At 59.7% G+C, this 26,594-nt stretch overlaps 3 protein-coding genes across 6 annotated transcripts in view; all 3 read left to right on the forward strand.

Annotated features, from left to right (window-relative positions):
- Window positions 1-26,594, forward strand: part of ZNF385C (zinc finger protein 385C) — a 42,648-nt gene that overhangs the window by 8,652 nt on the left and 7,402 nt on the right. For 3 of the 4 annotated variants that reach the window (XM_052700314.1, XM_052700315.1, XM_052700316.1), the window contains exons 3-4: window positions 22,776-22,918; window positions 26,182-26,292. In XM_052700314.1, coding sequence (XP_052556274.1) covers window positions 22,776-22,918; window positions 26,182-26,292 — 254 coding nt within the window. Of the gene's footprint in view, window positions 1-6,812; window positions 6,906-22,775; window positions 22,919-26,181; window positions 26,293-26,594 lie in introns of those variants that run through there. The other variant, XM_052700317.1, reaches the window with a different exon arrangement.
- ACLY (ATP citrate lyase) overlaps window positions 12,915-26,594 on the forward strand; it is a 78,651-nt gene continuing 64,971 nt past the window's right edge. The window contains exon 1 of the mRNA XM_052700307.1: window positions 12,915-12,925. The gene's annotated coding sequence lies outside the window, so the exon portion shown is untranslated. The remainder of the gene's footprint in view (window positions 12,926-26,594) is intronic.
- CUNH17orf113 (chromosome unknown C17orf113 homolog) lies at window positions 13,080-19,098 on the forward strand. Its single transcript, XM_052700312.1, has 3 exons — window positions 13,080-13,236; window positions 14,439-15,062; window positions 16,978-19,098. Exons 2-3 carry the CDS (start codon window positions 14,550-14,552, stop codon window positions 18,508-18,510), a joined length of 2,046 nt encoding a protein of 681 aa, XP_052556272.1. The 5' UTR covers window positions 13,080-13,236; window positions 14,439-14,549; the 3' UTR covers window positions 18,511-19,098.

The following is a 26,594-nucleotide window of genomic DNA, read 5'->3' on the forward strand; positions in this document are numbered from 1 at the left end:
CCAACTTAAAAACAAATTATTGTTTGTGGGGCACTTTCCAGCAAAGCAAACCACAGTTCTGTTGTCTCGTGTTGAATTGCTGAGCAGGCAGCAATGAGGGATTGGATGCCCACAGATGAAGGATGTTTTCATGTTGCAGATGCCAGCTCAAACCAAGTGGGTCACGAGTGCTTTAGTTACTGCCTGGGACTGTCAGAAGTGCCTGAGGTTGCTCCATTTGCTGTCACTGCTGCCCAAAAGGAGCAGACCCCATCGTTCTTGGTGTTGTATAAAGATGCACCTCCCCACCCACACGTTTGCAGGCTGCACAGTGTGCTTCTGTGCAGTGCAGGATGGCAGGGCTGGGCCAACCCTGGGGTCTGGCTGTGGCTGCTGACACTCCGTGCCACTGTGTGCCCCAAAGCCCCAAAGCTTCGCTCCAGAGCTGTCCTTGCAGCTCCCCTGGGTGCCTTTCTACCTGCCTCAGCAGCACAGCACCAAAATAACTTTTCCTTACAAAGCAAAAGAATTCAGGTTTCCCCAATTAGCTGCTGCCATGTCTGTCCGCGTGCGCTTGCAGAGCAGAAGGGTTTGAGATGCGCAGAGAAATCGCTGTGACAGCTTCAGCATCGCTCCAGCTCTGCAGCAGAGGGGACGGCCGCTGGGGGGGGCGAGGGGGCTGGGGGTCAGCCGGGGGGGCTGGGAGGGCAGATCGGCAGCGCTGCACAACGTGGTGCTGCTTCTGGGGACGTGCGGGGGCTCGGTGCGCTGCCTATGACCGAGAGCAGGCAGACAGCGGCACCGACCCCAGGTCACGGAGCTGAGCTGAGCGAACCGGCAGTGACACAGCGCCGCACCGCAGGGAAAAGCCCCGGGCGAGGTCAGGGCGGTGCTGGGCGGTTGGGGTTGGTTGGTCTGGTGCCACTTCTCCCGGTTCGAAGCGAGACGTTGGGAGCCAGCAAATGAAGGTTCCCTGCGGCTTTTGCTCTGAGCAGACAGGGCTGGCTCAGAGCTGTGCTTTTTGCTGGGCTGGGATAATCCTGCTGGCAGTCGGGTCCAGAGAGCCCTCCTCATCTCCATCTGGAGAAGCAGTGCCACGCCGTGCTCTGACTGTGGGCAGCGGCCGCTGCTCTGCACCCCAAAGGTCAGCGCTTCCTCCTCCTCCCTGCAGCTCCGTGCCATCAGATCTCTTCAGCTGTTGGTTACCAACAAAATGGGTGCTGAGCTGATTGTTGTTGTTTTTTTATTTCACGTTATGCATGGAATCCTCTAACTGTCTTTAATAAACAGGGCGACGCTCTGTGCTGCTTTATCTGCCATAAAATCCGGTGCGTTGATTTTAATCCTGCATGTTCAGATGTTGTTTGAGCCTAATTGGAGAACGGAGCCTTGAAGCTCTGTGCTTTGCTGTGCTCTGAAGAGCCCCATGCAGGGGGACGGGCACTGAGGGGCCAGCAGAGCTCCCAGTTAGTGCTGACATGGGGGGTGCTGCCTCAGCGCCGCACCACAAGGCTGCAGAGGGGACGGTTGGCTCCTGTGCCCTCCAGTTCCTGTGGGGTTTTGCTGCCTTTTCCCGCTTTGGGATCTTTTAGGGGAAATTTGGCAGGGAGAGCAAAGGGTACAGCTGGCCCCTGAGATGCGCTCGCAGCTCTCTCTGTTGGCATGGCCCAGTGCCTCCGTGATGGTAACGTCAGCTGATGGGATTAACTGCAGAGATCAGGGCACTGCTGGGCGACGGAAGGGCGCTGCTGCCTCCCCCAGACCTCCCCGCGTACAAGTATCTGTATCTACATCTGTGCACATACACATCTTATATGTAATATCTTATGCATCTCTTCACTCCCCATCCAACCTTCCCTCGGGGCCCCCAGCACACGGAAGGGCCTCTGGCCTTTGGCTGTGGCTGCGCTGTGCCCTTTGATGGCACCACACAAACAGAGCTCACACTTTGAGCTTCTGTGACCGCAGCGAAGGCGAATGCACACAGCGCCCCTCGCTGCACCCGGCTGCTCCCTTCAGCACCGTTTCCTGGGAGTCCACTGTCCTTAATTTTGGATTTCGCTGTAAGTTTCTTCCATTTGGTTTGCTATTGAGTTGTGACAAAATGGTGTTATGGCTACTGAGCTCGGGGATGTGTCACACGTGATCCTAATGAGGAGCAGATTAGGAGCGACGGGGATGCGTGGCCACAGAGCGATTTGGTCCCCCGTGGAGCTCAGCAGATTTGGGAGAGGGAATCCAGGCGTTTATTCTGGGTGGAGAACACAGCAATGGCCGCAGCGAGCCCAGAGCACAGCACAGCTGATGCATGGGAGCGGTGTGGGCTCTGTGCATTGCTCTGCAGGAGAGAAGAGCGGGGCGCACATAGCTGCGATGAAACCAAGAGCAGCGCTGGGGAGAGGTGGGGAGGACGGAGCAGGATCTGCGCGAGCACAGACTTGTGGGTAGCGTGAAGCTGTCAGTGCGATTTAGGGCCGGCTGCTCGAGCTGGTTTATGTTCCCAGACAGTAAGTCGTAAGCAATAGACCATTTTCCATGAAGAGATGATCTCCCCTCGTCACGCTGGATGCCATTTTCCCGGGGTGATCTCTCCTTCCTGTGAGACGCTGCGTGTGCAGGGCAGAAATCGGGATCGGAGGGAACTGCACAGCAGGGCACGAGGCGGGGGGCAGCTGCCGCTCAGGTCTGCGCCGTGGTTCTGGGGCTGCCATGGACCCCCTGCCCCACTGAGCGCTGCGGCTGCTTTGGGGCACCGTTTGCTCTGCTGCTCGCCTGGAGCGGGAGCGCGTTGTAATTAACACTGACGGCCCTGGGGTAATTACAGCACCTGTGCACAGCTGCATGGGTGCATCCCTGTGCAGCACCTCTTCACAGCAAGGCTGCCGCTGAACCGCGCTCGTTGTGCTGCACTGAGGTGTCCTTCCCTCCCGCTGCCCCGCGTTGCTCCCCCTGTTACAGGACTTGCAGCTCCAGTGCACCCAGAGCATCACCGTGAGGCCGTGGCAAAGCAGGAGGCCTGAAAGCAGGGGGGATTTGGGCCAAGTGCTGATTTAGTGCTGCCTGGGGCTGCGGGGGCTGCGCTGCTCAGGAGCTGCTCCTGCAGGGACGGCCCCAGTCTGCAGCGGGTGGGGGGTCCCTCTCGTCCTAAATCAAAGGGAAAATATGACACAGTCTCTGAAACCCTTCAGGTGTAATTTCCGCGCCTGCTCCTGGTAATTAAATAGTTTTAGGTCATCGGTTTCTCCACCTATTTGCAGCCCTGTCCTGGGTGCCTCTGTAATCAGGCATCTCGCTTTGAAAGGAGAGAATTAACGCAGGGGTCGGGGCAGAAAAGGCCAAATCCACAGCTCTGTGTGGGCGCCCATCTCTATCCCCTGTTTGGGTGGCTCTGTGTGGGGGCCCAGTTTGATGGCAGCAGACACGGGGAGCCCTCTGCACTGCTCTGCTCCGTCCTGTTGGTACAGGGAGGATGTTGTCAGAGCACCTATTTTAGAGATTTTAAGCTTCTTTTTTTTCTTTTCTTTTTTGAGATGAATCCTTACTAAAATGGGAGGAAAATAATGATTTAATGCCTTGTGCTGCAACAAAAAGAGCATTAATGGAGTGTTTCCATTGCTGAGACTTCTCCCAGGAGCCGGGATTAATGAAAGGGCGATGTTTTGTCTGCTCCTGTCGCGGTGCAGATGAAAGCAGCAGAGAAAAGCTCAGCCCAGGTGCGTGCTGGGGGCACGGGCAGCACGAGGAGAGCCTTTGTGGGGAGAGCTGGGGTTAAACATAGCACTGTGGTGGAGCTCTCGCACTGATCCTGGCCACGGCTCCACTGCAGTCGGCGGCACCGCTGCCCCACTGCGTCCCTTTGCCCTTTGTTTGGATGAGCGCACGCACAAATCTCCAGGAAGGATTCATTAAAAAAGTAAATTAATGACTTAATTCATTAAAGGATCAAGGGATCCCGGTTTTAAAAACAGCCTCTGCAGTTTTGACCGGCAGCAAACCTCCTCCTCTTTGTGTGGAACCCCCCCGGCGGAGCTCAGCCCTCCAAATCTGTTATCTCCCCCTGGGGGGCCGGGAGCAGGAAGGTCAGCGCTGCCCTCCTGCACCCACCGCCGCTCGCTGCACGCCTGAGCCGCTCTGCTTATGGCTGCACTCAAATTACAGAGCAGAAGGAAAACTGATACGGGTCCTCCAGGTGTATCGGTGCTGATCCTATCTGGCGTCTTTCACCCCCAAATTATACCCTAAATCCTCGAGAACAAAGCTGGCCAGGAAGCCCCGTCAGTCCTGGGGGAAGCTTCCTGCTGGCGCTTTATCCCTCTGTCTCCTTTCTGATTTATTTAGAAGCTGTTTGCTGGGTTGCGTTGGTGTTGCCAGGCTGCTTTGGGAGACCGCAAACTGCTGGTCCCACTCATGCGCCAGGCAGCGATGCTGAGGTCAGTGGGGTTCAGCAGCGGTTCCTGGAGTCTGTCCTCACCCAGAGCCTGCTGACAGCCGTGCCGCCAGGACACCCCTGCCCAGATGGGACAGAAGTAGAGGAGCATCTTTGTTCTGGGTCCTTGGAGCCAGAAGTCCCCCTGCTCTACACGTGGCCACTGGGAGGGGAGGATGCTGTGGGGGTTGCAGCGCAGGCAGTGGTGTAGGCGGCCCCCCGTGCAGCCCCACATCTTTGCAATGAGGCCCACGCTTCCATCACCACTCCTTCCTCCTCACGCTCTGCCATTAGGGCCCAGAATTTGGCCAACAATCTGCGCCAGAAGGTGCAGCACCTGGTGCAGCAATGCCTGTTGGCACTGCTTTTATCCGGGGCACTGCTGTTATTTGGCCTTCTGCAGCCACCGAGAAGCCCTGAGCACCCCGTCCCTCAGCAGCTGCCTGTTGGGGAAGGAGCAGCTCCATGCTGTGCTCTGCTGGGCGCCGGCACCGGGCAAAGCAGGTTGGGGACCCGGTGGGAGGACGTGTGTCACTGCCCCATACAAATATAGCAAGCTATGCAGGCCGGACCCACGGCTGTGCGTGGGGGAATTCCAGCTGCAGCTGGGCAGGGGAGAGCAGGAGGCGTTAATAGCAGTGGTCTGTAATCAGTACCTGCAATTAGCATCTCCTCCAGCTGGCCGCAGAGGCTCAGCCATAAAGCACCGCGCCGGCCCACACCGCGTTTCTCTCCCACCCCTTTGTTTCACGGCTCGGTGAACGATTGTGTCCCGGTCCTCCCCGTGTGCCGGGCTGAGCTCAGCGCCCAGCAAAGCATCGCCGGTCGGTCGCATCGCCGGGCAGAATCCCGGCGCTGGGCTGCAGGGCGCCGCTGAGCAGGGGGCGACTCCAAGCTCCCCCCCATCGGGTGCCAGCCCCGTCCTCGTGGTCTTTACACCTCCGTGTTCCCTCTGCCTAATGCTCGCTGGCAGTAACGCCAAACTGCTGCTGACATTAAACAAATTAATATCAGGTTTAAATAGCCTGCTGGGAGTTGGCAGCGGGCGCTTCGGACCCAGCTGTCAATTCCAGATTAGCGAGTGCCCGGCTAAACTTACTGCTGCTAATGACCCTGAAAGCAATACCCTGTGCCCAGCGTGATGCCACAGCACCGAAACATCAGAGCCTGCCCCAAAGTGCCCGCTGGGGCAGCAGCACCTGCGGTTGGGGCGTTTCTCTGTTTGTGCTCCTGCTCTGCTCCTACCTGAGGGAGACACGCTTCTGCCCAGAGCTTTGAATTGTCTGCATGAGGAAAGTATTTAAATTCCTCCCAGTTCTCTCCCTCCTTTCATCCTTGGGCTGTATGGGGGCTGACAAGATTGCTTTCCTCTTTTCACAAGCAGCTTTTTCATCATTTCTCCCTTTAAAAGGCACTGTGCAATCAGGTTGTGAAGCTCTCCTCCCAAGCAGCTGCTGAGGCTGTGAGCTCAGCCCAGGCTCTGTGCGGGCACGGGGGGTGCTTGCTGTGCCCCAGCTTTGCTGATAAAAATGGGGCGGTGGAACAGAAAGCTGTGGGGCTCATGCAGAGCTGGGGAAGCCCCAACCCACTGCTCAGGGGGCTCATCCCCAATGTCAGCCCCACCACACTGACTCCCATGCAAAGTTGCCTTTTATTTTTCCTTTAAGGGAGAATCGGGTAATGAGGAGCTTGGGTCCAGGTGTGGCTGGGAGCCGTGGTTTGGGGGTGCAGTACTGGGCAGGGTGGGGGCCTGGGTGGCCCTTGGGGATAACAAAAAGGGGTGAGTGCTGGTGTGGGGTGAGCCTTGTGTCCCTGGGTCTGCGGGAGCTGCTCGGGGTCTAAACTAGGTTGAAAGTGGCAGAGGGATGTGCGTGGACGCATGCAGGACGTGGTGGGCCTTTGGGCACAGGAGCTCCTGCTGTGGGGAGCTGCCCTGCTCAGCCCGCGCAGCGCAGCCGTGCTGCCTCCGGGGGCTGGGGAGGTTCTGGGGGCTCCCAGCCGGAGCTGCCGACGCCATCACCCCCTCCCCGAGCAGATGGGCACGGCTGCACCCCTTCCCATAGCGGTGTCTGCGGGGGGGGGCGGTCCCGGGCACTCGGAGGGGGCGAGGAGGAGCGCGTCTGGGGGCGCTCAGCCGAGCGGTTGCAGGATCCTCGTCTCCACTCCAAGTTTCTTTGCTTTGGCAGCCCTGGAGTTTACTCTGAGCCAGGCTTGGAAAGAAAAGAGCACTTGTGCTTAGCTCCGGGGAAGGGGAGGAGGAGCAGCGGGGAGAGGGGCACCGCGGCGCGGCTCCCGCGCTCCCTCCCACCCGATTCCACGCGAATCCCGTCCCTGGGCCGGGCCCTCCTCGGCAGAGCTGCGGCCGGGCGGGGCGGTGGGCGCGGAGCTCCGCGGGGTGCGAGGCTCAGAGCGCGGCCCCCGCCGCCGTGCAGCCGCGCGGAGCAGCGCGCAGCGCAGGGAGGGAACGGCGCGGAGAGACGCGGATCCAAAATGCTCCTAGGTGGGTACGGCGCGGCATCGCGCTCCCATCGCTCCGCGTGGCAGCGGGCGGGAGCGGTGCGGGGCTCCGTGCGGAGAGGGAAGCGGAGGGTGCGTTGTGCGCGGCCCCGGCAGCGCTGCGGGTCGCTCCGGGCTCCGCCGGGTGTGCGGTGCGGGGCCGTTGGGTCCGTCCCGCGGTGCGGTGCGGTGCGGGTGGTGACCCCGTTTGTGCGGGTGGGATCGGAGCGCTGTGCCGGCGCTGCCTTTGGCGGAGCTTCCTGAGCAGATGGAGATAAGTCACGGTGTACGTCGGGTTTTTGTTTTTGTTTTTCTTTTTTTTTAAGGTTATTTCTGTATTGCTCTGCTAAGGCTGTGGAGCAGGGATTGTCTTCCCCCCCCCCCCCCCCCCCCCCCCTTTGCCATTTTGTCCACAGGCTCAACTCCCAGTAGTGAAAAACTGACGCGGATTATTTACCGCTGGGAGAGAGCTACAGAAATAGGTGGAATTTCGGGGAACCGCGGCTCAGGGGCGGCTGAGGCTGAGCTCTTCACCTGCAGGGCCCTTTCCATGCCCTCTGCTGCGCCCACTGGGACTTTGCCGCGCTTAATTGCCATCGTTACGTTTTCTTCTTTCAAAGCAAATCAGATCCTCGTTGTTCCCCATTTCCATCCTGCCCGAAACGCCATTTAAGAGCTGTTCTTTCCTTTGAAGCATCCGAGCCCCGTGTCGCACAGCCCCGTCGCTCCCCTGCCCCAACACACACGCAGCCTTGTTTCTTCAGCTCTCAGCCTGCTAATCCTAATTACTTGTGGGATTCAAGCTGAGTGGGATTCGCTGCATCTTATTGATTTTTCCCAGGGCTGCGAAACAGAGGAAGGAGCAGATTGGGGCTGGCACGGCTGTGCTTTGTCCTTGCCGTGCGCGGGGTCAGCGCCGGCTGCTGGCCATTCAGCCCCGTCTCACCCGCTGCCTTCCCGGGGCGCGGGGCTGGGGGGGCGGGGGGGGGGAGCACGGAATGCGGTTCGAAGCTCGCAGGGCTCTGTGCTCTTTGTGGCTCTGTGTTGGTTGTTGGCTGTCTCGGCTTTGCCGAGCCGCGGCGATGGATGGAGCGCAGCGCTTTTGCTCTCGCACCCGTTCTGTGCACGGATTCGTGGGTGGGGATTTGGGGTCCGTCATTACCGCAGAGCGGAGGTCCCAGAGCCGAGCCCCTGCTGCCCTGCGCCAGGCACTCGCGTTGCCGGGTTAATATACGCGTGTGTGTGTGCACGAGGCGCGTGCTCGGCGGGTCTGGGGCGTTCTGAGGGCAGCGAGTCCAGCGGAAGGGCAGAAGTTCTGGACCCGGTGCATCTGGCAGCGCTCGGCCACGGGGCTGCTCCTCTCCACGGTTTTGCTTGTCGGCTGTCCCAGACGGATCGTTGGTTTTTCTAACAGTTTGAAACAGTCCTTCCTCTGTGCGCTGCCCTGCCCTGTGTTCCTGCAACGCGAAGCAGCGCTCGGGGTGTGGATCTGGAACACCATTCCTTGGGCAAAGCGGGTTACTGAGGAAAAAAAAAGAAGGCAAGGAAAAAAAGCAAAGCTTGCTTTCAGCCGCATGGTCTCAAATATGTAGGAAACGTTGTAAAGCCACAAAAGCTTTAATTTTAATCTCTGAAATGCAGCAGAGACAGAGGGACGCACGCAGGCTGTACACATTCCCATAGTAGGGCATTTCATTTGGCGTGGCTTTTTCTCCTTCCTTCCTCCACAGCATCTGGGTGTGTTTGCAGAGCACCCCGGTGGCAGAGCTGGGGAAGGAGCCCCCCAGCAGCCCGGTGTCCGCTGGGCCCCCCAGCGGTGTGAGAGGTGTGTGCTGGGGAGCCTGGGGAGCTCCCACCCCCCGGTCAGGTGCCTCAGGGGATGAGCAAAAGCTCCACAGCGCCCCGAATTTCCATGCGCTGAGCAAAGAGAAGCTGTGCTGTGAAGCCATGGCAGCTCCCAGTGTGCAGTCGGGGTGCAAAGTGCTCCCTGCCTCAGGGGACTGCTGACATTTGAAGCCATAAACACCGCTCTTTATTTTCTTGTTATGTGCAAGCTGAGTTTTAAATCAGGATTCTGCCCTCCTGCTTTTCCTATCCCTGCTCTCCTCACATTCTGGTCCATGCCTGCAGCTCTCCTGGCTCTGGGAGCCCCTGCCATGGGGACAAACCCACAGCTGCTTCCGAGGCCATGAGCGCTGCAGTCTGAGAGCACTGCAGGGTCTCTTGGCTCTCCCTGGGCTGTTGACTCTCCTTGGGAGCTGGAAGTCCCTGCCTCCAGCAGTGGGCACTGGGTGCTGCTCCACCATCATAGCGGGGTTTGGTGGAAGAGAACCGATCCGGGTGCATCGGTGGCACAGCAAGGAACGCTTTGTGTGCTGGGCCCTCTCCACCAGATGGTGGAACTTCGCTTCTCCTGAGGGTGTTGTGGGTGAATTCTCCCAGCAGTGCAGCAGTTGCTTCATTCCTAGGGGTTCACTCAGAAATCTCCTGGGAAAAACATCTGCTGCTGCTCCCAGCCGTTGCCATCGCAGCACAGCGCTGGGCCCCAGCTGGGTTCCTCCTCCTGAATCCTGGTGAGCAAAGCCCCCCCAGCGCTGTGTGCAGGGAGCCCTGCTGCGTCCCACACTGAGCTGGGGAGCTCGCTTTTCAGAAGCCAAAAGAAAGCAAACCGTGCTTGTAACCATCCCTCAGCTCACTTGGAGGACTGGGCTGCTGGGGGCGCTTCGGGCCGATGTGAGCTTCTGGAGGTTCCCATGCAGGTGGTGCTCCTGCAGCCTCTGCGCAGCGCCGGCGCTTTGATGGCCCATTCCAGCACCTCCGATGTCCCGAGGCTGTAATTAGTGCAGGGGCTGGGCTGCTCGCAGGTCGCCGTTTTTCCTTTTGTGGCGCGGGATGCTGGGGCACGTGGGCTGCCTGTTCCCACTCTTCCCCGAAGTGGCTATATTAGCACGGCCTGGGTGGGAGTGGCGGAAATTGCAGTGAAATACAAGCGGTAGGAAATAAAAATCTAATTAAAAAATAATGACGGGAGCGCGTCTGCTTCCAAACATTGCCTGTGACCAAGGCTGGCCCCGGGGCAGACTTAGAGGAGAGTTATGCACTTCTGCAGCTGTCAGCGTAGACACGACGGCCCCCGTTTTGGGGCTGCTACAGAACAACACCGCCAGCAGAAAGCAGGGGGGGCTGGGGGCTCTGACCTTCATCAAAGGAGGGAAGTGTGGGGTGCCAAGGGCAGCGCGGGCTCTTCCCCGCTTCGGGCTCTGCCGCCTCCCACTGGTGCTCTGGGCACATCTCTGACCCCACTGAGCTCCCATCCCTCTGCTCCCATTTGTGCCCATCGGTGCTGTGAAGGGTTATGAGCACACGAGGGATGGGGTGCCTCCGGGCAGGTGCTTCGTTAATAGAAATCTTAATAATTGCTGCTAGAGAGGAAGCGCCATGCGGTGAAAAATGTGTGTTTGTTCAGAGGCAGCTCAAATGGCAGAGGAGAGGAGAGGCCATGATTTGTTCCAAATTGGTTATTTCACTGCAATAGTGGGAAAGCATCAATTTGAGCATCTCTTCTTCCTTTCTGTTTCTGTCAGCTGCTCCCTGGCTGTAATGAATTGGGCTCGGCTGGGATTTTTATGATGTGAGCGGTGCCCAGAATAAAGGCTGAACCAAGCTGGGGCTCTGGGCATCCACCTGAGCTGGATTTGGAACTGCCAGCCCCTTCTCCAGCTGTCTGGGGGTGGTGGGAGCACTCAGTGCTGTCGTCCCTTTGACACAGCACCCGTCTGGGCCGTTCCCACACACTGCAGCCATGTCAGCTGGGTTCACCCCAAGGCTCATTCCCTGCCGGATTGAGTCAGGCAGCAGAAGCTGTGATGAGGAAAGGAGGCGGCATCCCGTGAGGCTGCAGAGGTTGGGCTGTGGGTCCCTGTGTGGGTAGCTCAGGGGCTCCCGCTGCTTCCCAGCCCCTTGTGCTGCTCTCCGGGGCCCAGCAACCCACCCAGACCCTCCTGCGAGGTCCCGGTGCGCACAGCAGTGCTACAAGTGCCCTGACAGGAGAACAGCAGCCTTGCGTGTCTGAGCGCTGTGGGGGCTGGGGCACAGCAGGGAACGCTGCGAAGCCCTGAGCCGAGTTGCCCACTCCTCCTGTGACCCTTCAGCCCCACCGCAGTGATGCTGGGAGAGCGCGGATCCTGCCAGGGCACAGCCTGGGGTTACGGGCGAGTTCCTCATTTGTCTGAGCTGACACGGCTCTGAGCCGATTCCCTCGCAGGGGTGGCTCGCTCCTACACAAGGCCGAGGCTTCTCTGCAGCTTTCCTTCCTCCTCCGTGCACAGCAGAAATTAAATTGAACTGTCACCACCTCCGGGTGCCGAGGGATGCTGCAGCGCTCCCCACTCCTCCTCAGCGCTCTGCTGCCCCGGGCCCCGGCTGCATCCCAGTGCTTTGTGCGGGAGGGGGGGTCTGGGGGCTGCGCCCCGGTGCTGTGCTGCTGAGGGGGGTCTGGGAGCTGCAGGGCTCCTCGCCCTCTGCCCCGTGGTCCTGCAGGGCTGGGGTTGGATCGGGGGCACGGGGCCGGGCTCCCAAAGGGGTTGGAGCTCATTGCTGTTGGCAGCTTTGGGAGCACGAGCAGCTCCTCTGCCCCGCTCCCAAGGCACGAGTCATTCCCAAGAGATGAGTTTAAAGATCTTAACGCATAGAAGGAAATAAAAATCTCATACATGTGCCTGGACCCAGGGATTTAAGATCTTTCGGGGGTAATACGGTTGGTTTTTCAGTTTCTTCTTCTCAGCTTCTTATAGGTGAAAAAAAAAAAAAGGAAAAGGAAGAAGCTGTGGGGGAAAAGAGAGCTATAGGGGAAGCAGCAACAGGGCGTGGGGTTGGAGCTGGCCCTGTCTGCTCCGCAGCCCAGCAGCAGCTGTGATGCTTGGTTCTGTTGGGCACTTTGGTTCGGTTTTGTCTCTGCGGGCTCCGTGTGAGGATGGAAGCTCCATCTGATGGGCAGTGGGGCTGCTGGAGGGGTCACCTGCCTGCCAGCCTGGACGTCACAGGGAGAGAATAGCAGTGAGTGCATCAAATGCAGCCTTCTGTAGCTTCATAGAGGGAATGGAAATATCGTGATTGACTTCTGACCCCCGCACTCCCTATGCAAAACCAAAGGGCAAAACAATTACTGCTGCTCCTGCCCATGGGACGTCAGTGCCCGACCCGCAGGTTGCCGCGCATCCCCGCCAGCAGGGCTGGCTCCGACCACCGCAAAGTAGGGATGCGGCAGCCTGGTGCCTAAAAATTGATTAAAAACCTTAAGTCCTCTTTTCACTCTTGCATTAGCGCAAGAATAAATAGTGCATATTTCAGCCCGGAAGACGGGTCTCCGGTTTCACCCCATTCCTGTGAGCATTAACGAGCCACGGCGGCGGGCAGGAATGTCCTGGGCGCAGAAGGAGCGAATCGCCGCGGGGTCCGTGAGGAGCCCGAGGAAAGGAATTCACCTGACGCCCCCTCCCCGGTGCTGCAGCCGTGCTCAGAGCAGCGCTGATCCGGATGCACTGCACGGCATCCTCCGCGCACCGGGCACGGGGCGTCCCTTCGGTGGCCCTGCGGGCTCTCTGTTCTTCGGAATCACGTTTGGGGACAGAGAGGGTTGGCAGAGAATCCTTTTTTGGGGAGAGGCTGAGGTGTTTTAAGCTGCACCTGTGCCGAAGGTGGAAGAGGTTCGGCTGGGTGCTGCCCCGCCCCGCGACTCCGCAGCAAGAACGGGGCTCGGCGGAGCTCCGGCGTGAGCGAAGGCATCGCGCCCGCGTCTGCCCGGTGCTCCGCGGGGCCCGAGGGCCGCCGCGCCCGCCCTGCCGCTCGCATCCCCGCTCCGCGCAGCCCCCGGCCCACAGCCCCTCCGCTCCATCGGTCCCGCAGGAGCGCGTCCGCCGTTCCCCACCCCCGGGGCCGCGGCCCATCGCCGTGACACCGCCACGCGGCATTCCCGTCCCCGCCGCCGCTAGTGGCCACTGCCGCCGTCGGCTCCCGGAGCGGGCGGCTCTCGCCGCAAGATGGCTGCTGCCGCGCTGCCGTGACCGCGGCTTTGTTCCCGCAGCCGCCGCGCTCGGGGCCGCGCAGCGCCCGCCCCGTGCACCGAGCGGAACCCGGCGGGGCGGGGGCTGCGCCGCTTCGTCCCGCGGCCGGGGCCTCCTTTGCCTTTTTTTTATTTTGGCTTAGCGTTGTTTGGTTTTTGTGTTTGTTCGTCTGTTCTTTTTAATTGCATTTTTTTTGTCTTCTCCTATTTAAAAAACAAATTCTGGGAAGTTTTCCACCCCCCTCGCCCCAAAGCTCATGGCAGCGGCTCCATGGTACGTATTTGTAGAGGGCGGTGAGTGTGCGGGGCCGTGGGCCGGGGGAGTTGCATGCGGCTCTGCTCGCACTCGGAGCAGCTCTGCCCGGAGCCGGGCGGGCATCGCAGGACACGGCCGGGGCTGCGGGACCGGGCCGCGAGCGTCGCTGCAGTGATGCTGGCAGCGCAACCCTGCCCGAACTTCCTTGCGGCCGGCGCTCCTGGGGGAGCAGCACGTGCAGCAGCGGGGTGCGGTGCCGACAGCCCCAGCGCCGCCGCCTCCTGGGGAAGCGCAGCCGTAACTGAGCGAGGGCCGCCCCGCTGCCTGCCGGGCGGGACGTGGCCGCGGCTCCTGCAGCCCCCGCACCGCCTCCCGCGCTGCCCCACGGCGCTGCGCCCCCCGGGCTCATCGCTGGGAGATGTGCGCTTCTCTTTCCACGGGAGGAGTTTTTCCTGGGCCGGGTGTGTGGGTGCAGCGTTGGTCAGAGGGATGGCACAACCCAGGTGCTGGGATGAATGCCTGCCTGGTTTGGAGCAGATGTTGGGGACTGCGTGGGGCCACCAGGGCCAAGACAGCCAGGAAGCAGCCAACAGGCCTGCCCTGCCAGGTGCAGAGGGAACATTTAGCAAGACGGGTCCTGGCTTTGGCTCTGCGTGGGAACCCCCTTCTGTTTCCTAATGAACAGACTGCAGAGCAGGTTCTCTTTGCGGGTGATGCTGCAACTTTGCACAGGATCACCCGGCGCTGGGAGTTGTCCCCTGGGTGCCCACAGCTGCCCCGTGCTGCGCAGGGATGGCTGGCTCAGAGGGAACAAAGCCAGCAGCTACGTGATGCAGGTGATTGCGTGGAGCTCTGTGCACCTGCTGGGAGCCCTGGCAGCGCTGCAGGCAGGAGGCAGCTCAGCCCTTCCTCGCCCAATGGATGAAGGATGTTTTGCAGCACCCAGGGGCTCTGACACCCAAATCTCAGTGCTTCCTGTGGTGGCTGTAGGAAAGGCTCCAGCCCACGGGGGTTTTGTTCTGTAGGAATAAACCAAATCCCTCACGGGCTTCTCAGTGAGTTGCGCTGACTTCGTGGCTTGCACTGATGACTCACCGTGGAATGTCTGTGTCCCCCCTCCCCCCCCAACTTTGGTTCTCCAGCAAGAGCAAACAATTACCAAAAGCTTGCGCACTGTGAGGGCCCTAATCCCTTTCCCCTTGTGTCTCTTTCATCTCCAGTCAAACCAGGAAAGTGGTACTAGACCTTCCTTACCCAATTAAATGTAGAGGCTGCTCCTCCAAGGCACGTCTCAGTTCAGCCGTAGCCTTTGGTTTCCCCGCCACAGCAGCATGGTGCCTCCGGGGAAAAAGCCGGCCGGGGAAACTTCCAATTCCAATAAAAAGTGTAAGCGCTATTTCAATGAGCACTGGAAGGAAGAGTTTACCTGGCTGGAGTTTGACTATGAGAGGAAACTCATGTTTTGCGTAGAGTGTCGGCAGGCGCTGGTGAAGAACAAACACGGCAAAGCAGAGAACGCCTTCACCGTGGGCACGGACAACTTCCAGCGGCACGCGCTGCTGCGGCACGTCACGTCGGGGGCGCACCGCCAGGCGCTGGCCGTCAATCGGGAGCAGCCGCCCTGCGAGGCCCGCGGGCACCCAGAGCTGCGCTCGGTGCTGAAGGTGGAGGTGAACCCGGCCAAGGTGGCCGTCCTCACCACGGTGTATTGGATGGCCAAGGAGGAGATCCTGGATGAGAAGTGCTCCTCGCTGCTGGACCTGCAGAAGTTCAACCTGTGCCAGGCGCTGCTCGCCTCCGAGCACAGCGAGCGCTACCATGCCGGCAGCCTCCGCGACATGCAGGTGTGTAGCACGGGTCTCCTGCGTCATCCCCGTGGTGTTGGGGCTGCCCACGGCGCTCACGGGGCGGTTCAGTGCCCACACCGGGAGCTGTGCGGCACCCTGAGTGCAACGAGCATCGCCCGCGGCTCCTTGTGCCATGTGCACAGGCAGCAGCCTTCAGCACAGGAGGGTTTGAGGCAGATGAGGGCTCTGCCCACCGGCACCAAAGGCAAAAGTTTTTGCAGCGGGGATGCAGGGAGCAGCCTTCACGTGCAGAGTGCCGGCGCTCCTCGCGGAGCTGGAGCGTGTCCCTGCTGCTCCTCGTGTGTTCTGCCAGAGGCGGGTGGCACAGCCAGGCAGCACTCCTGGTGCAGACTGCAGGCGGTGCCTCCATATTACATCCTTGTGTGTTAACGCGGCATCTGGTTGGCATCATTCCCTGCTGTGACAAAGCAGGGCATGGAGAGCCTAGAGAAAGCAGTGGGGCCGTTGAAGGTCGTGGCCGCGTGCGTGCATGGAGAGATGCGGCCCCTGCGAGGCAGCGCCGAGGGGGAAGGCGCAGACTTCAGTCAGCACAGGAACGCACAGGATTTTCCTTTTTTGCCTTAAACTGAGTGATCAAAAAGATTGAGTGGCCAGAGAGGATTTTCTTAATTTTCCAAGCGCTTCATGCCTGTTAAAATCAAATTAATTTTTCAGTGAAGCTTGGGGGGGTTGCCAGGCTTTTTAGTTATAGAAAGAGCTACTTGGCTGCAGATTGGCTAAATGTGCTCATTAGATTTCTTGGCCTGGAGCACAGCTCTCAGCATTTGCGCACGTAAGGAAGTCCTCCCCACAAAGCAGAGGCATTTGCACCAAGTGGGTAAAATGGAGTGAAGGAAGGGATGCTGTGAAGTTTTATTGCTGCTCCCAACCGTGCTTTGCCTGTAAAGCACAGAAGTGATGGAGCTGCAGCTGAAGAAGTGGAGTTCTGGTGCCTCAGTGGGCTCCTGGGGCAGGCAGGGTCTCGGAGCTCTTAGGATGTGGGGTGGGAGCAGGGTGGGCATCGAGGGGCTGCTTGTGGCCAGCACTGCAGAGCTGAACTGCGCTTGGGCTGCAGCCAGAGGAAAGGGCAGGCAGCAAATTAGAAAAGAGAAAGCTGTTGCCAGCGGGGGGTTGACTTGCACAGACAACTTGCACAGCATTATCACAGTGAAATTGCTTCTGAGGTCTGCGGACAGCAGTGTCACATAACCTGCTGTTGCAGGGCGATTCAACGGCTGTCGCAGTGCTGTTGCTGTGCACTTGGATGGAACAGAGGGAAAATGAACCCCAGTGAGTTGTGAGCAATGTGGGGGGCATGGGAGCACGGCCTGTCTGTGATGTTGGCAGGATGCTCCCACGGCTCGTCCCACCAGAAAGCTGTTCTCCAAACTCCTGTGCCAAAGGGCTGCAGCAATGAGTTACCCGTGCTTTAAGCTACAGTTTAGGGAAATGCTGTCATCTGGACCAGGGTGCTCTGTCACCCCGTTTTCAAGCATGTGTTTGAAGTTGCTGTTTGAAAATGCCAACGCCCCATTGACTTTCTCTGGCTCCTAAAAAAACACAATCTGCCGATATCTGCACTGTGGTTTTGAGTGCAATTTTTAGGTACTTGAGTTTAAGATCCCTGTCTGAATCAGTGAGCAGCTTGAACTGTGAGCAAATGGGCTTCGATTCCCCTGGGCAGCGCTCGGCTTTGAAGGCACACACTCAGGTGCTTTGATGCCAGCGGGAGCCGAGCACGTGCTTGTGGCTGCCCTCAGTGCTGGGGCTCCCATCGCCTTTGGGGCGATCCCAGCTCGGATGCCGTGCAGCTCATTTTGCTACAGGCGCTGTGCCTCTCCCACGTGCCTTTAAAGATCATTTGTATTTCTCTCTCCCTCCTTCCTGCCCTGCGCACCCTTCACTGCCTCAGGCAGCGATGGCCAAGGTCCTGCACAACGAGGACCGGCACCGCATCAAGGCCTCGCCGTTTGTCGGGCTGGTGGTGGATGAGACGGTGGACGCAATGGAGCAGCGCAGCCTGGCCGTGTTCAGCACCACCGTGTCCCCCTGCAGCGGGCAGACCTCTGCCACCTTCCTGGGCAGCTTTGAGCTGCCGGCTGGCGACGCCGCCACGGTGACGGGCAAAGTGGGTGAGGTGCTGCGCGCCTTCGGCATCCCGGCCGTGAAGCTCACCTGGCTGAGTGCCCACAGCGCATCGCTGGGGGCTGAGCGGCGCGGCGGGGCCGGCACTGCGCTGAGCTCGCTCTGCCCGCTGCTCACCGAGATGCACTGCCTGTCCCACGGCAGCTCCCTGCTGCCCACCCACAGCAGCCTCAGCATCGAGTACCTCCAGAAGTACGAGACCACGGTGGACGCCATCTACAGGCTCTACTCCAGCCCCACGGGGGAAAGCAGCGGGCTGCAAGAGCTGTGGAGCGTTCTGGACCTCTGCGAGATTGACCTCGGCAGCCCCAGGGCCATCTGCTGGACTTCCATCTTCCCAGCCGTGGAGGCCATCGACTCCTCGTGGCCCACGCTGGTGCTGCTGCTGGAAAGTGAGGCGGAGCGGTCGCCCGTGGCCCTCGGCCTCTGCCAGGAGCTCAAGAAGTTCCACTTCGTGGCCTTCACCAAGATCCTGCTGGACGTCCTCCCCATCTTCCAGAAACTCAGCCGCTTCTTCCAGATCGAGGACTTCGACCTCTCCATCCTGAAGCCCATCGTCTCCGCCACGGCCACCACCCTGCAGGCTCAGAAGGGCTCCAGTGGCCAGAACCTGCAGGAGTTCCTCAGCGCCATGACTGAGCACCCGCAGGGCGAGCGGGAGGGCGAGAGCCGGCTCTACTACAAGGGTGTGGAGTTGGCCAACTGCTCCCCGGGGCACCTGAGGCACTTCGAGCACCTGAAGGACTCCTACCTGGAGAGCGTGCGGGGCAGCCTGCTGGACAGGTTCCCCAGCGGCGTCCTGGAGGCCGTCAGCTCCTTCTCGGCCATCTTCAACCCCAAGTGCTACCCCCAGACTCTGGAGGACATTGGCGCCTATGGGGTCAGCGAGCTGAACTTCCTCCTGCAGGCGTATTCGCAGGTGGTGGTCAGCGAGAGGGCGCTGAGCGACTTCCCCCTCTTCAAGCGGATCGTCTTCAGCCTCAGCCAGCTGTCCTTCAGGGACCTCTGCGTCAAGCTGGTCTACAGCAGCTCCGAGATGCACGAGCTCTTCCCGGACTTTGCTGTCCTCGCAGCCATCGCCTTGGCCCTGCCGCTGGGTTCGGTGCTCGCCAAGAAGATCAGCAGGGGCCGGGAGCTGCTGAAGCGCGGCCGGTCGCGCCGCACCAAGGACGAGGGGCTCTCCAACCTCATGAAGATCGCCATCGACGGGCCGGCCATCGACGAGTTTGACTTTGCGCTGGCCATCGAGTACTATGAGAGCATGAGGGAGTCCGGCTTCATCAAGACCCAGGTGAAGTGACTGGCGGGCAGCGGACGCAGAGCCCTGCGGGCAGGAGCCAGCCTTACAGCAGCCCCAGGCGTCACCACAGAGGTGCCGACCACCGTTGGTACCAGATGCTGGTCCCACTGCCGCCCCTTCATCGCCTGAGTTCACATCTGGGTTGGCCAGGCGTTACAGTCAGGGGGGCTCCTCTTGGTGTCACCACGGCTCACATCCCACCACGCTGTCAGGGCTTTCCGGGGCTTTGGCTTTCGTTTTATGATCGGAGATGAAAGCAGATCTTCTCGAGCTCACATTGCCTTTGCACAACAGTTCCTGGCAGCTTTTCCGTAATACTCTGCAAAAATATCTGATGTTTGTTATTTTGGAGCCTTGAGGAGGAATGCAGGAAGGCAGTGCATCCCTGCACGAAGCCCCGCGGGGCGCAGTGCTGCCTCGTAGGCGTCCTCACCACAGAGCACCACCTTTCAACAGCAGCATCGAGTCCTGATCATTTCAGAAGCAATGATGTCAATGATGCTGTGATCGCCGAGGAAAGTGACTCTTAAATGCATCATTTGTACATACGTGTATGTAGATATATATAAAAATATATATAAATATATATTAAAAGATCTACCTTAACTTTTGTATATCAATGAATAGACAGATGTTATAATTAAGAAATACACAGGAAAGCTAGGCTAAACAGCTGAGCGCACCAAAGAAGAACGAATGGAAAGCCTTCCCTTGTCCTGGGCTCACCGAGAGAGCTCCAAGAGGAGCCACCTCCAGCAGAGATCCTTCCCCCCTGGCAGTCAGCTCTTAAGCGGGGTCTGGCAGAGGTGCAGCCAGGCTCCATCCGCTGCGGTGGCACAGCTGAATTGCCTGCGCCTGTGGTCAATCAGAGGTTCAGGCCGTGATGCAGCAGTTCCCACACGACTTTCTTAGCGTTTGAAGATATCTAACAGTGACAGAACGAGTTACGAGTGGCGTCCAAAAAGAGCCCGTGGTGAATTCCTTTGTCTTTTCAAAACAGCGTTGTGCAAGGCGTGCCCACTGTGCCCCGAGTGCTCTGCAGCCGTGCAGAAAGGGGTCCTTTAACCCTCAGCCCGGGTGTATTTATTTGCTTTTGCTCTTACCCGTTCCTCACCCGTAAGTGAGCAAAACTTTGTTTTTGACTTAAATTAGAGGGGTGTCTCTGTAGGGATGGGATGAAAAGACGCTTTTGGTGATTTTCGTTTGCAACAAACTCAAAGCAGCATTCCGAAGCGTCCCGTCGTCGTGACGCTGCAGCTCGCGGGGCCGTTCCGAGGCGGGGCTGCGGCTGTGGGTCGGGGGGCAGAAGCCCCGCACGGTGGGGGCAGCACCGGTTTGCGCAGCTTTGCTGCTTTCAGTGCTGGAGGAGACGGGCGCGGTGCCGCCGCCGTGTTCCCGCAGTCCGGGCCGAGGCGGTGCCGCATCCCTCGCCGCTCTCCTGCCTGCAGCCCTGGCACCGGCAGCGCTCACGTGCGTTCCCCTGCGAGCCCCTGGAAAGAGCTGGAGCGCATTCAGTCCACGCTTGGCCGGAGACAAAAAGCTTTTAAAGCCCCGGGTGAGGAATTTGAGACGCCACCGAAATTTGCTGAGAACACCTAGCAGGGCAGCGGGAGCCAGACTGCTGCTGTGCGAACGAACAGCGCCTGTCTCCATCTGCCCGGTGCAGACCCCGCGCCAGCTGCCATCCCGCGGCCTTGGGGGCCGCGTCCCCGAGATGCAGCGCCAGCGCCCGGCCTTTCCGCCCCCTGCCGGGGCTCCCATCTCCGAGAGGCGGTGCTGAGGAGCGCGGGGGGCTCGGAGGGCATCCGGCATCCGTGGTGCTGCGGGTCCTCAGCGCTACACCCAGAAATGCAGCTGGGGAGCGGAGCACAGCCTCTCTCTGGTGTTTGTGCTGGGAACCAGGATTACGTCGCTGCCCTCCTTCCGTCGGCGCTTTGGGAGCGCTCCCGAGCAGCGCCAGGAGGAGCAGCGCGCACTGCGGGCGTCCTCTGCCCGCTCCGGGGAGGCAGAAACTCGGCGCTCATTGGGGACGGTGCCGCTCGGAGCTGCCGGCTGAGCACAGGGCTGCCAGCCCCTGCCACGGCCGTGCCCGTTCCCTCGGGTAAGGTCGTGTCACCCTAGACAGACCCGAAGGTCCCGCTGCTCTCACCGAAGCAAATCCCCTTAACTGAGTGTCTAATTAATACCTAAAAATACAGCCCACAGCTGCTGCTGGAATCTGCCCTGCAGCAAAGGTAAGGTGAGAGCTGCGGCCCTGTGACCTTGGGGGAGTGACCCCAGCGCTGTGCGGGCCCCAGGGTTGGGCTGGGAGCTCAGGCTGGGCCCAGGAGCTCTGCTCACCCTGGAGCTGTGGCTGTGCTGCTCGCCTGCCTGCCCCGTGCGTGCAGCCCTCCTGCTGCTGTGACCCCCTGAGGTTTTGGCAGACTGCAGCTGGCGGTGACTTTGTCCCCATGTAGTGTGATTACTTTCTTCTTTTCTCCTCTTCAGCGATGCAGCTCCGCTGCAGCTCTGCCTTTGCTGGGTGTTGCCATTGCTCCCATTGCCACCATGGCCTCGTGCCCTCTCCCACACGGCCCCAGTCCTCGCCGGGTGCTGCACAGCACTGTCTGAGGCTGTTTGCCATTCCCTGGGGTGCTGCTGCTCCAGTAGGGGATGGAAGGTTGCGATCCCTCCTGCTCCCCCCACGGGTCCCATCTCGGGGGCTCTGGGGCTCCCTGATCTCTTTCACTCCTGACCTTCCCCCCGTCCCACCCATGTTAGCCTCCCATTTGGGACTGCGGCTTTGCTGAGCTCACTGTCACCAGCACATGGGTTGCACCGGCACTGTTGGTGCTGGCAGAGCTGCAGACCCCGCTTGCTCCGTTGCCTGCAGTGAGGCTGAGGCTCTGGGTTCACTCCCCATTCTTGGCCCCAGTGTTACACGCAATGTCAGCTGCATCTTAGGACCAGCACAACCAATGCAAAGCGCGCTGACAAAGCCAAGCGTTCTGAGCACCTCCATGGAGCAGCTGCTGCGGCGCAGTTGGGGCCGTGTTGTATTTTGGGGGCCTCGGGGGTCGGGTCCTGAGCGTGGGGCTCTGCATCCCCAGGGATGTGAGGCAGAAGTACGGCTTCGTGGCCCAGAAGGTTAATGATGCATCGCTCAGCCGTTCCCGCTGCCTTTTGCTGCTCCCTCGTTGCCTCTGCTGTTTTATTTATTTATTTGTGGGCAGTTTCACAGATTTCCCTTCTGGGTGACTCTGGAATTAACTCGATCAATGCACGCCCGATGAAGCAAGATGTGAATTTCCCCCGCAGTCAGGGCTGACTCAGGGACTGCTCCGCGCAGATGAAGGAGCGGCCGCGTGCGCTCTCCCAGAAAGAGGTCGTTTTCGCCCTCAGGGCTGCAAGCATTGCTCGGAAATTCAGAAAATCACCCAAACTTTGAATTTCAGATTTCTATTTTGGTGCCAGCCTGCTCCCCACCAGAGAGCACCAAGAGCTGCTGGGGGGTGGTGGGCGGGGGATGCCGCCGTCCCTCTCCTCATGCATCCCCTCCTAGCAGAGCTTTCTGCTTCCCCTGCTGTAAGGGTGGGAGGGCTGAGCACAGAGCTGTGACCCCCAGCGGAGCAAAGCCCCACAGATGGGGCAGAAAAGGAGCAGGAAAAAAGAAAATAAAAACCAGAATTTCTGCCTTGTCCTCAGCCCAGGCTGTGAGATGGGCTGCGGGAGGGAGAAGGTGTGGGGCTGGGTGGGATGTGAATGGGCTTTTGTGGATCACAGCGTTCTGAAACCTTTTTTAATGTATTTCATTTTATCTTTTTCTTTTGTTGATGTATTGATTCTCCTCCACTCCTCAGCCCCATCCCAGCCCACGGTGGGGGGAGGAAGGGGTCAGGGCTGGGGGTGGCCGCACGGAAAGCTGCTGTCTGGGCACTGCCGTCCCCCCCAGGTCCCCCCCGTCCCCATGGTGTTTTCTTTAAAACAGAATATTATTAATACCCGCTCTATTTTTACCTGGCAGCCGGAGCTCACAATGGTGCGGGGGAAGATGGGAGGCAGCCGGCAGAGCTGAGCCTGGGGGCGGCTGCGCTGCACGGGGGGGCGCGGGGGGGTTCCACCCAATATAGCAGCGGAGGGGCAGAGCCGGGGCACCGCGAATCCCACCCCTGGGCACAGCGGGGGCCGTAACCCCCCGCCCTACTGCAGCGCTCAGGTGCTCCCCGTGCCCCGTCTCCACACGCACTGTACCCCCCATGCTGACGCTGCTCTCCCTCTGCCCCCAGGTCCCTCTGGACACAGCAGCCCCCTCCTCGCATCGCTGCCGATCCCCGGGCGGCCGCTGCACTCCCCGCTGGACATCAAACACTTCCTGACCTTCCGCCTCAACGGCGCATCCCCGCTCAACCTCTTCCCCAACTTCAACACGGTGAGTGCCTGCGGGGGGGGGGGGCAGCTCCTCCCCTGCACCTCCTGAAGATCCCTCTTCCAACTCGGCCGGGTGATTTGTGGCCTAATTGCAGGGCAGCACGCCTGTGCCTTGTGCCTGTCCCTCCACCAGAGCAAATGCAGAGCCAGAATGGGGTGAGAGGACAGCGGTAATGACCCCCCCCCGGCTGGTTCCTGCCCCATCTGCTGCTCTTAGAAAGCAAAATTAAGAAGGTGGTTTGTCTAAACCAAGATGGATGGGTTTGCTCCCGGAATCGATAGTAATAAAGTAGCTGTGGAGAGCGGTTTTTGGTTTTGAAATAAAGGGGAAAAAAGGAGGAGGGGCAGCCGTGTGCGTCCCAGAGGGCTGAGGTGCGGCTGCAGCTTCTGCTGCTTCTCCTTCAGCCCCAGCGTGGGGCTGCCCGTCCCCCCCCCCGCCCTGCACTGATCACTGATTCTCACCGCCCTTCTGTCAGTGCTCTGTGATTAAACGTGCTCCGAAGGTGCAAATTACCACCTAGATCTTCAAAGTCGGCCGTAGAAATGAAATACCAGATCTGTGCTGCTGCCGAGTGGGGCTCAGGCACCTCGCTCCTCTAAACCGTTTTGAAACCCCGGCTTCCCTGCCTCTCCCCGTGCTGACAGGCAGGCGCACACGAGGGGAGGGCTTTTCGATGCCATTGCCGTGGCTGCTCTTTGTCTGTGTTTGTTTTCATTCATTGGGGTCAGGATTTAACTTGAAGCAGACTCCGTTTTGCTCAGTGTTTGCTTGCCCCCATCTTGGCACGTGCTCTGCAGAGCTCAAAAAAAAACCCAAAGAAATTGGAGAGCCGCTGCCGGAGCCGCGGTGCTGTGCGGGGCTGAGCCCTGAGCGCCACGCGGGGCTGCAGGGGAGGGGGCAGAAGGGCAGCGGTGTCACAGCGGGCTGCGTGAGCGCCGTGCTCAGCCCAGGGCTGCTGGTGCTGCTGGGACCAGCAGGGCTGGGTAACCTCACCCCTCTGCTGTTTGCAGCCGAGCTGCGCTCTCGGAGCGGGTCACACAGCTCTCATGAACCCAGCAGATGTTTTACTCTGGAGCGAGCAAAACCTTTCTAAACTGAGCTCTTAAAGCAACAACAGGGAAAAAAAAAAAAAAAAAGAAAGAAAGAAAGAAAAAAAGCCTAGCACAATGCAGAAGGCGCATTTCATGCTTGAAAGGCACTTTGCAGCCCTTGCGATGCTGCAAATCCGCCAGAGCCAGCAGCGCCCTGCAGACAGCAGAAGATGCAACCCGAACCGACGCTCCGTCCCCACGCCTTCCCGCGCCGACCTCGGCTGCCGGCAGGAAGTTCGGCTCAGAGATCTCTATTTATACCGGTAGGAACACAGCGATAAGGAAGGCAACCTGAGTCGCTGAGGACTGGCTATAAAGCCGGGACCTCGGCGCTGCCGTGCCCGACCCATCTCTGCTTTGCGTGCGGCAGCCGGGCGCTCCCAGGTAGCGCTGCGGAGCTGAGGGCAGGGATGCGCCCGCAGGAGCCGGTAGGAGCGCAGCACCCGGACGCAGCGGGGTCCCTGGGGGGGGGCTGCTGCTGGTTGGAAAGAGCAGAGTGGAGAGGAGCTGATGGCGTGTTTGCGTTCCGTTCGAAGGGAAGGACAGAGGCTCCCGGGGGGAGCTGAGGGCGCTGTGGGCAGCGCTGTGGTGCGGTGCCCCGGATGCCCTTTGGAGATGCGGTGCCTGCAGTCGTTCGTGGGGAGCAGGGAAGGCCACGGAGCTGCGCAGCCGCGTCTGGGGGGCACAGAGCGGCAGTGCCTGGAGGGAGCTGTGGGGCAGAGCGGAGGCAGAGGTTGGGTCGGTGCTGAGCACTGGGCAGGTGGGAGGAGCAGCGAAGGGCTCTGAGCGGCCCAGCAAGGAGAGGGGGCTGCGGTGCTCCAATGTGTGGGACAGAGCAATCACCCCCATTATTGACGCCAGTGGGGTTCCCTTACCCAAAGCATCCAGAACAGAAAGTGAAATTCCCTGAGAGGCTGCAATTTAGTGTTAATTAACAGGAAATGGCTGACACATAGCAGCAAGGACCCCTCCTCACTAAATACCGACTTCTCTGTGGGAGGGGGCAGAACGGCCGCTGATCAGCCCCATCCCACAGCCCAGAGCTGCACAGGTTGGGGCTTTTTTCCCATCTGTGCCTGGAAGAGAAGGAGCTGCAGGCTGCAATGTGGCTGCCGGGTGCAGCAGCATCTTCACCATCTGCAGACTGCTCCGCTTCGCCACCGAACCCCAAATCCTCTTCATTTATATTCCAGATAAGTGAGCAAAACCTCGTAGCAAAGAGGCTCTTCATTAATCACCCGCCTTCACCATTCTCCTCACTTCTGGAATGGAATTTGGGGTCTTGATAATGGCTCTGTTGTCCAGGCATGTGCCTCGAAGACTGATGCACCTGTCTCAGCAACTAAATAGCTCTGCAGAGAAATACGATCGCCTCAAACCCCGGCCTCCACTGACAGCAGGGCTCAGATAAGATAATCTTCCTATGCCACGGGGTAGTGGAACAATACTTGCATTATAGATTATAGCCACGCTCCAACAAAGAGCTTATTCTTATTTCCCCCCCTTAATAAATGCATTTTGTTTAAAACAATTATGGCTCCTCGAACAAGTTTGCTGGCTCGGCGGAGGGATGACGCTGAGCACCGGGGAGGGACAGGAATGGTGGGGGCTGCCTGGGGGCTGTCAGCACCCGCACGCATCGGCCCAACGGCAGCCCCTGGCAGCAGCCCCCGCTCTGCCCTTGAATGGCAGTGAGGAAAGACGCAGCTCCCTGCAGTCGTTGGAGCTGTTCCCCATGCAGGTGTCCTGCAAAGTGCTGGGGCTGCAGGGGCTGCTGAGGTGCAGTGCAGTTGGAAGCACTGCAATGGGACTGCGGCGGGCAGAACGTGCCTTGTGGGGACGGGGGACTGGCTCTGCACGGGCAGAGTGACACCCAGTGACAGCCTGTCACACCCAGCTTCCCTCTGCCAGACATCAGTGGGCGTTTGGGCCCTGCAGCTCAGCGGGGTGTGAAGGATGGTTCAATAAGAGACATAGAAAAGTGATGATACAGAGCACCCCGCGGAGAGGCCAGAAATAAGGTGCACACGCAAGGTCATGAATGTGAAGGGAGCTCGCAGGTTGATCCGTGGGCCCAGGCCGTTCCTGGAAGCCAGGAGCTCCCGGTGAGCACAGCAGAGCAGCACTGCAGCCCCGGTGCCGGCCCACAACACCCCGTGCTTCCCTTTGCAGATGGACCCGGTGCAGAAGGCCGTCATCAGCCACACCTTTGGCGTGCCTGCCCCGCTCAAGAAGAAGCAGTTCATCTCCTGCAACATCTGCCACCTGCGCTTCAACTCCGCGGTAAGTCGCGCTGCCATGGCCTGCTGTCCCTCAGCTCTGCCAGGCGGTGACCCTGCGGCTGCAGCTCTCCCTTCTCCCATTCCCATTTCTGTCTTCCTGCTCCCCGTCATTTTGTGCAGCTCTGCTCCCTGCTGCCTTACTCCTGTGTTTGTGCTCCAGCTGTGTCATCAGCTCATGCAGTTTCCATCTGCTCCTTGGAGCTGGATGCGCTCTCCCTGCGCTGGCCTCCCAGCACTCTGCTGCACAGGTGGTTTGGGTGGTTTTTTTTCTTCCCTGAATCCCTTCATTCAGAGTAAATCAAC

The sequence above is a fragment of the Tympanuchus pallidicinctus genome, unplaced genomic scaffold, assembly GCF_026119805.1.
Source record: "Tympanuchus pallidicinctus isolate F22 unplaced genomic scaffold, pur_lepc_1.0 scaffold39, whole genome shotgun sequence".
NCBI lineage: Eukaryota > Metazoa > Chordata > Aves > Galliformes > Phasianidae > Tympanuchus > Tympanuchus pallidicinctus.

Excerpts from the sequence above, each read along its gene's own strand:
- CUNH17orf113 (XM_052700312.1), top strand. The coding sequence starts at position 14,550 with ATGGTGCCTCCGGGGAAAAAGCCGGCCGGGGAAACTTCCAATTCCAAT. Across the intron at positions 15,063-16,977 it reads GCAGCCTCCGCGACATGCAG|GCAGCGATGGCCAAGGTCCT; the intron begins GTGTGTAGCACG and ends TCACTGCCTCAG.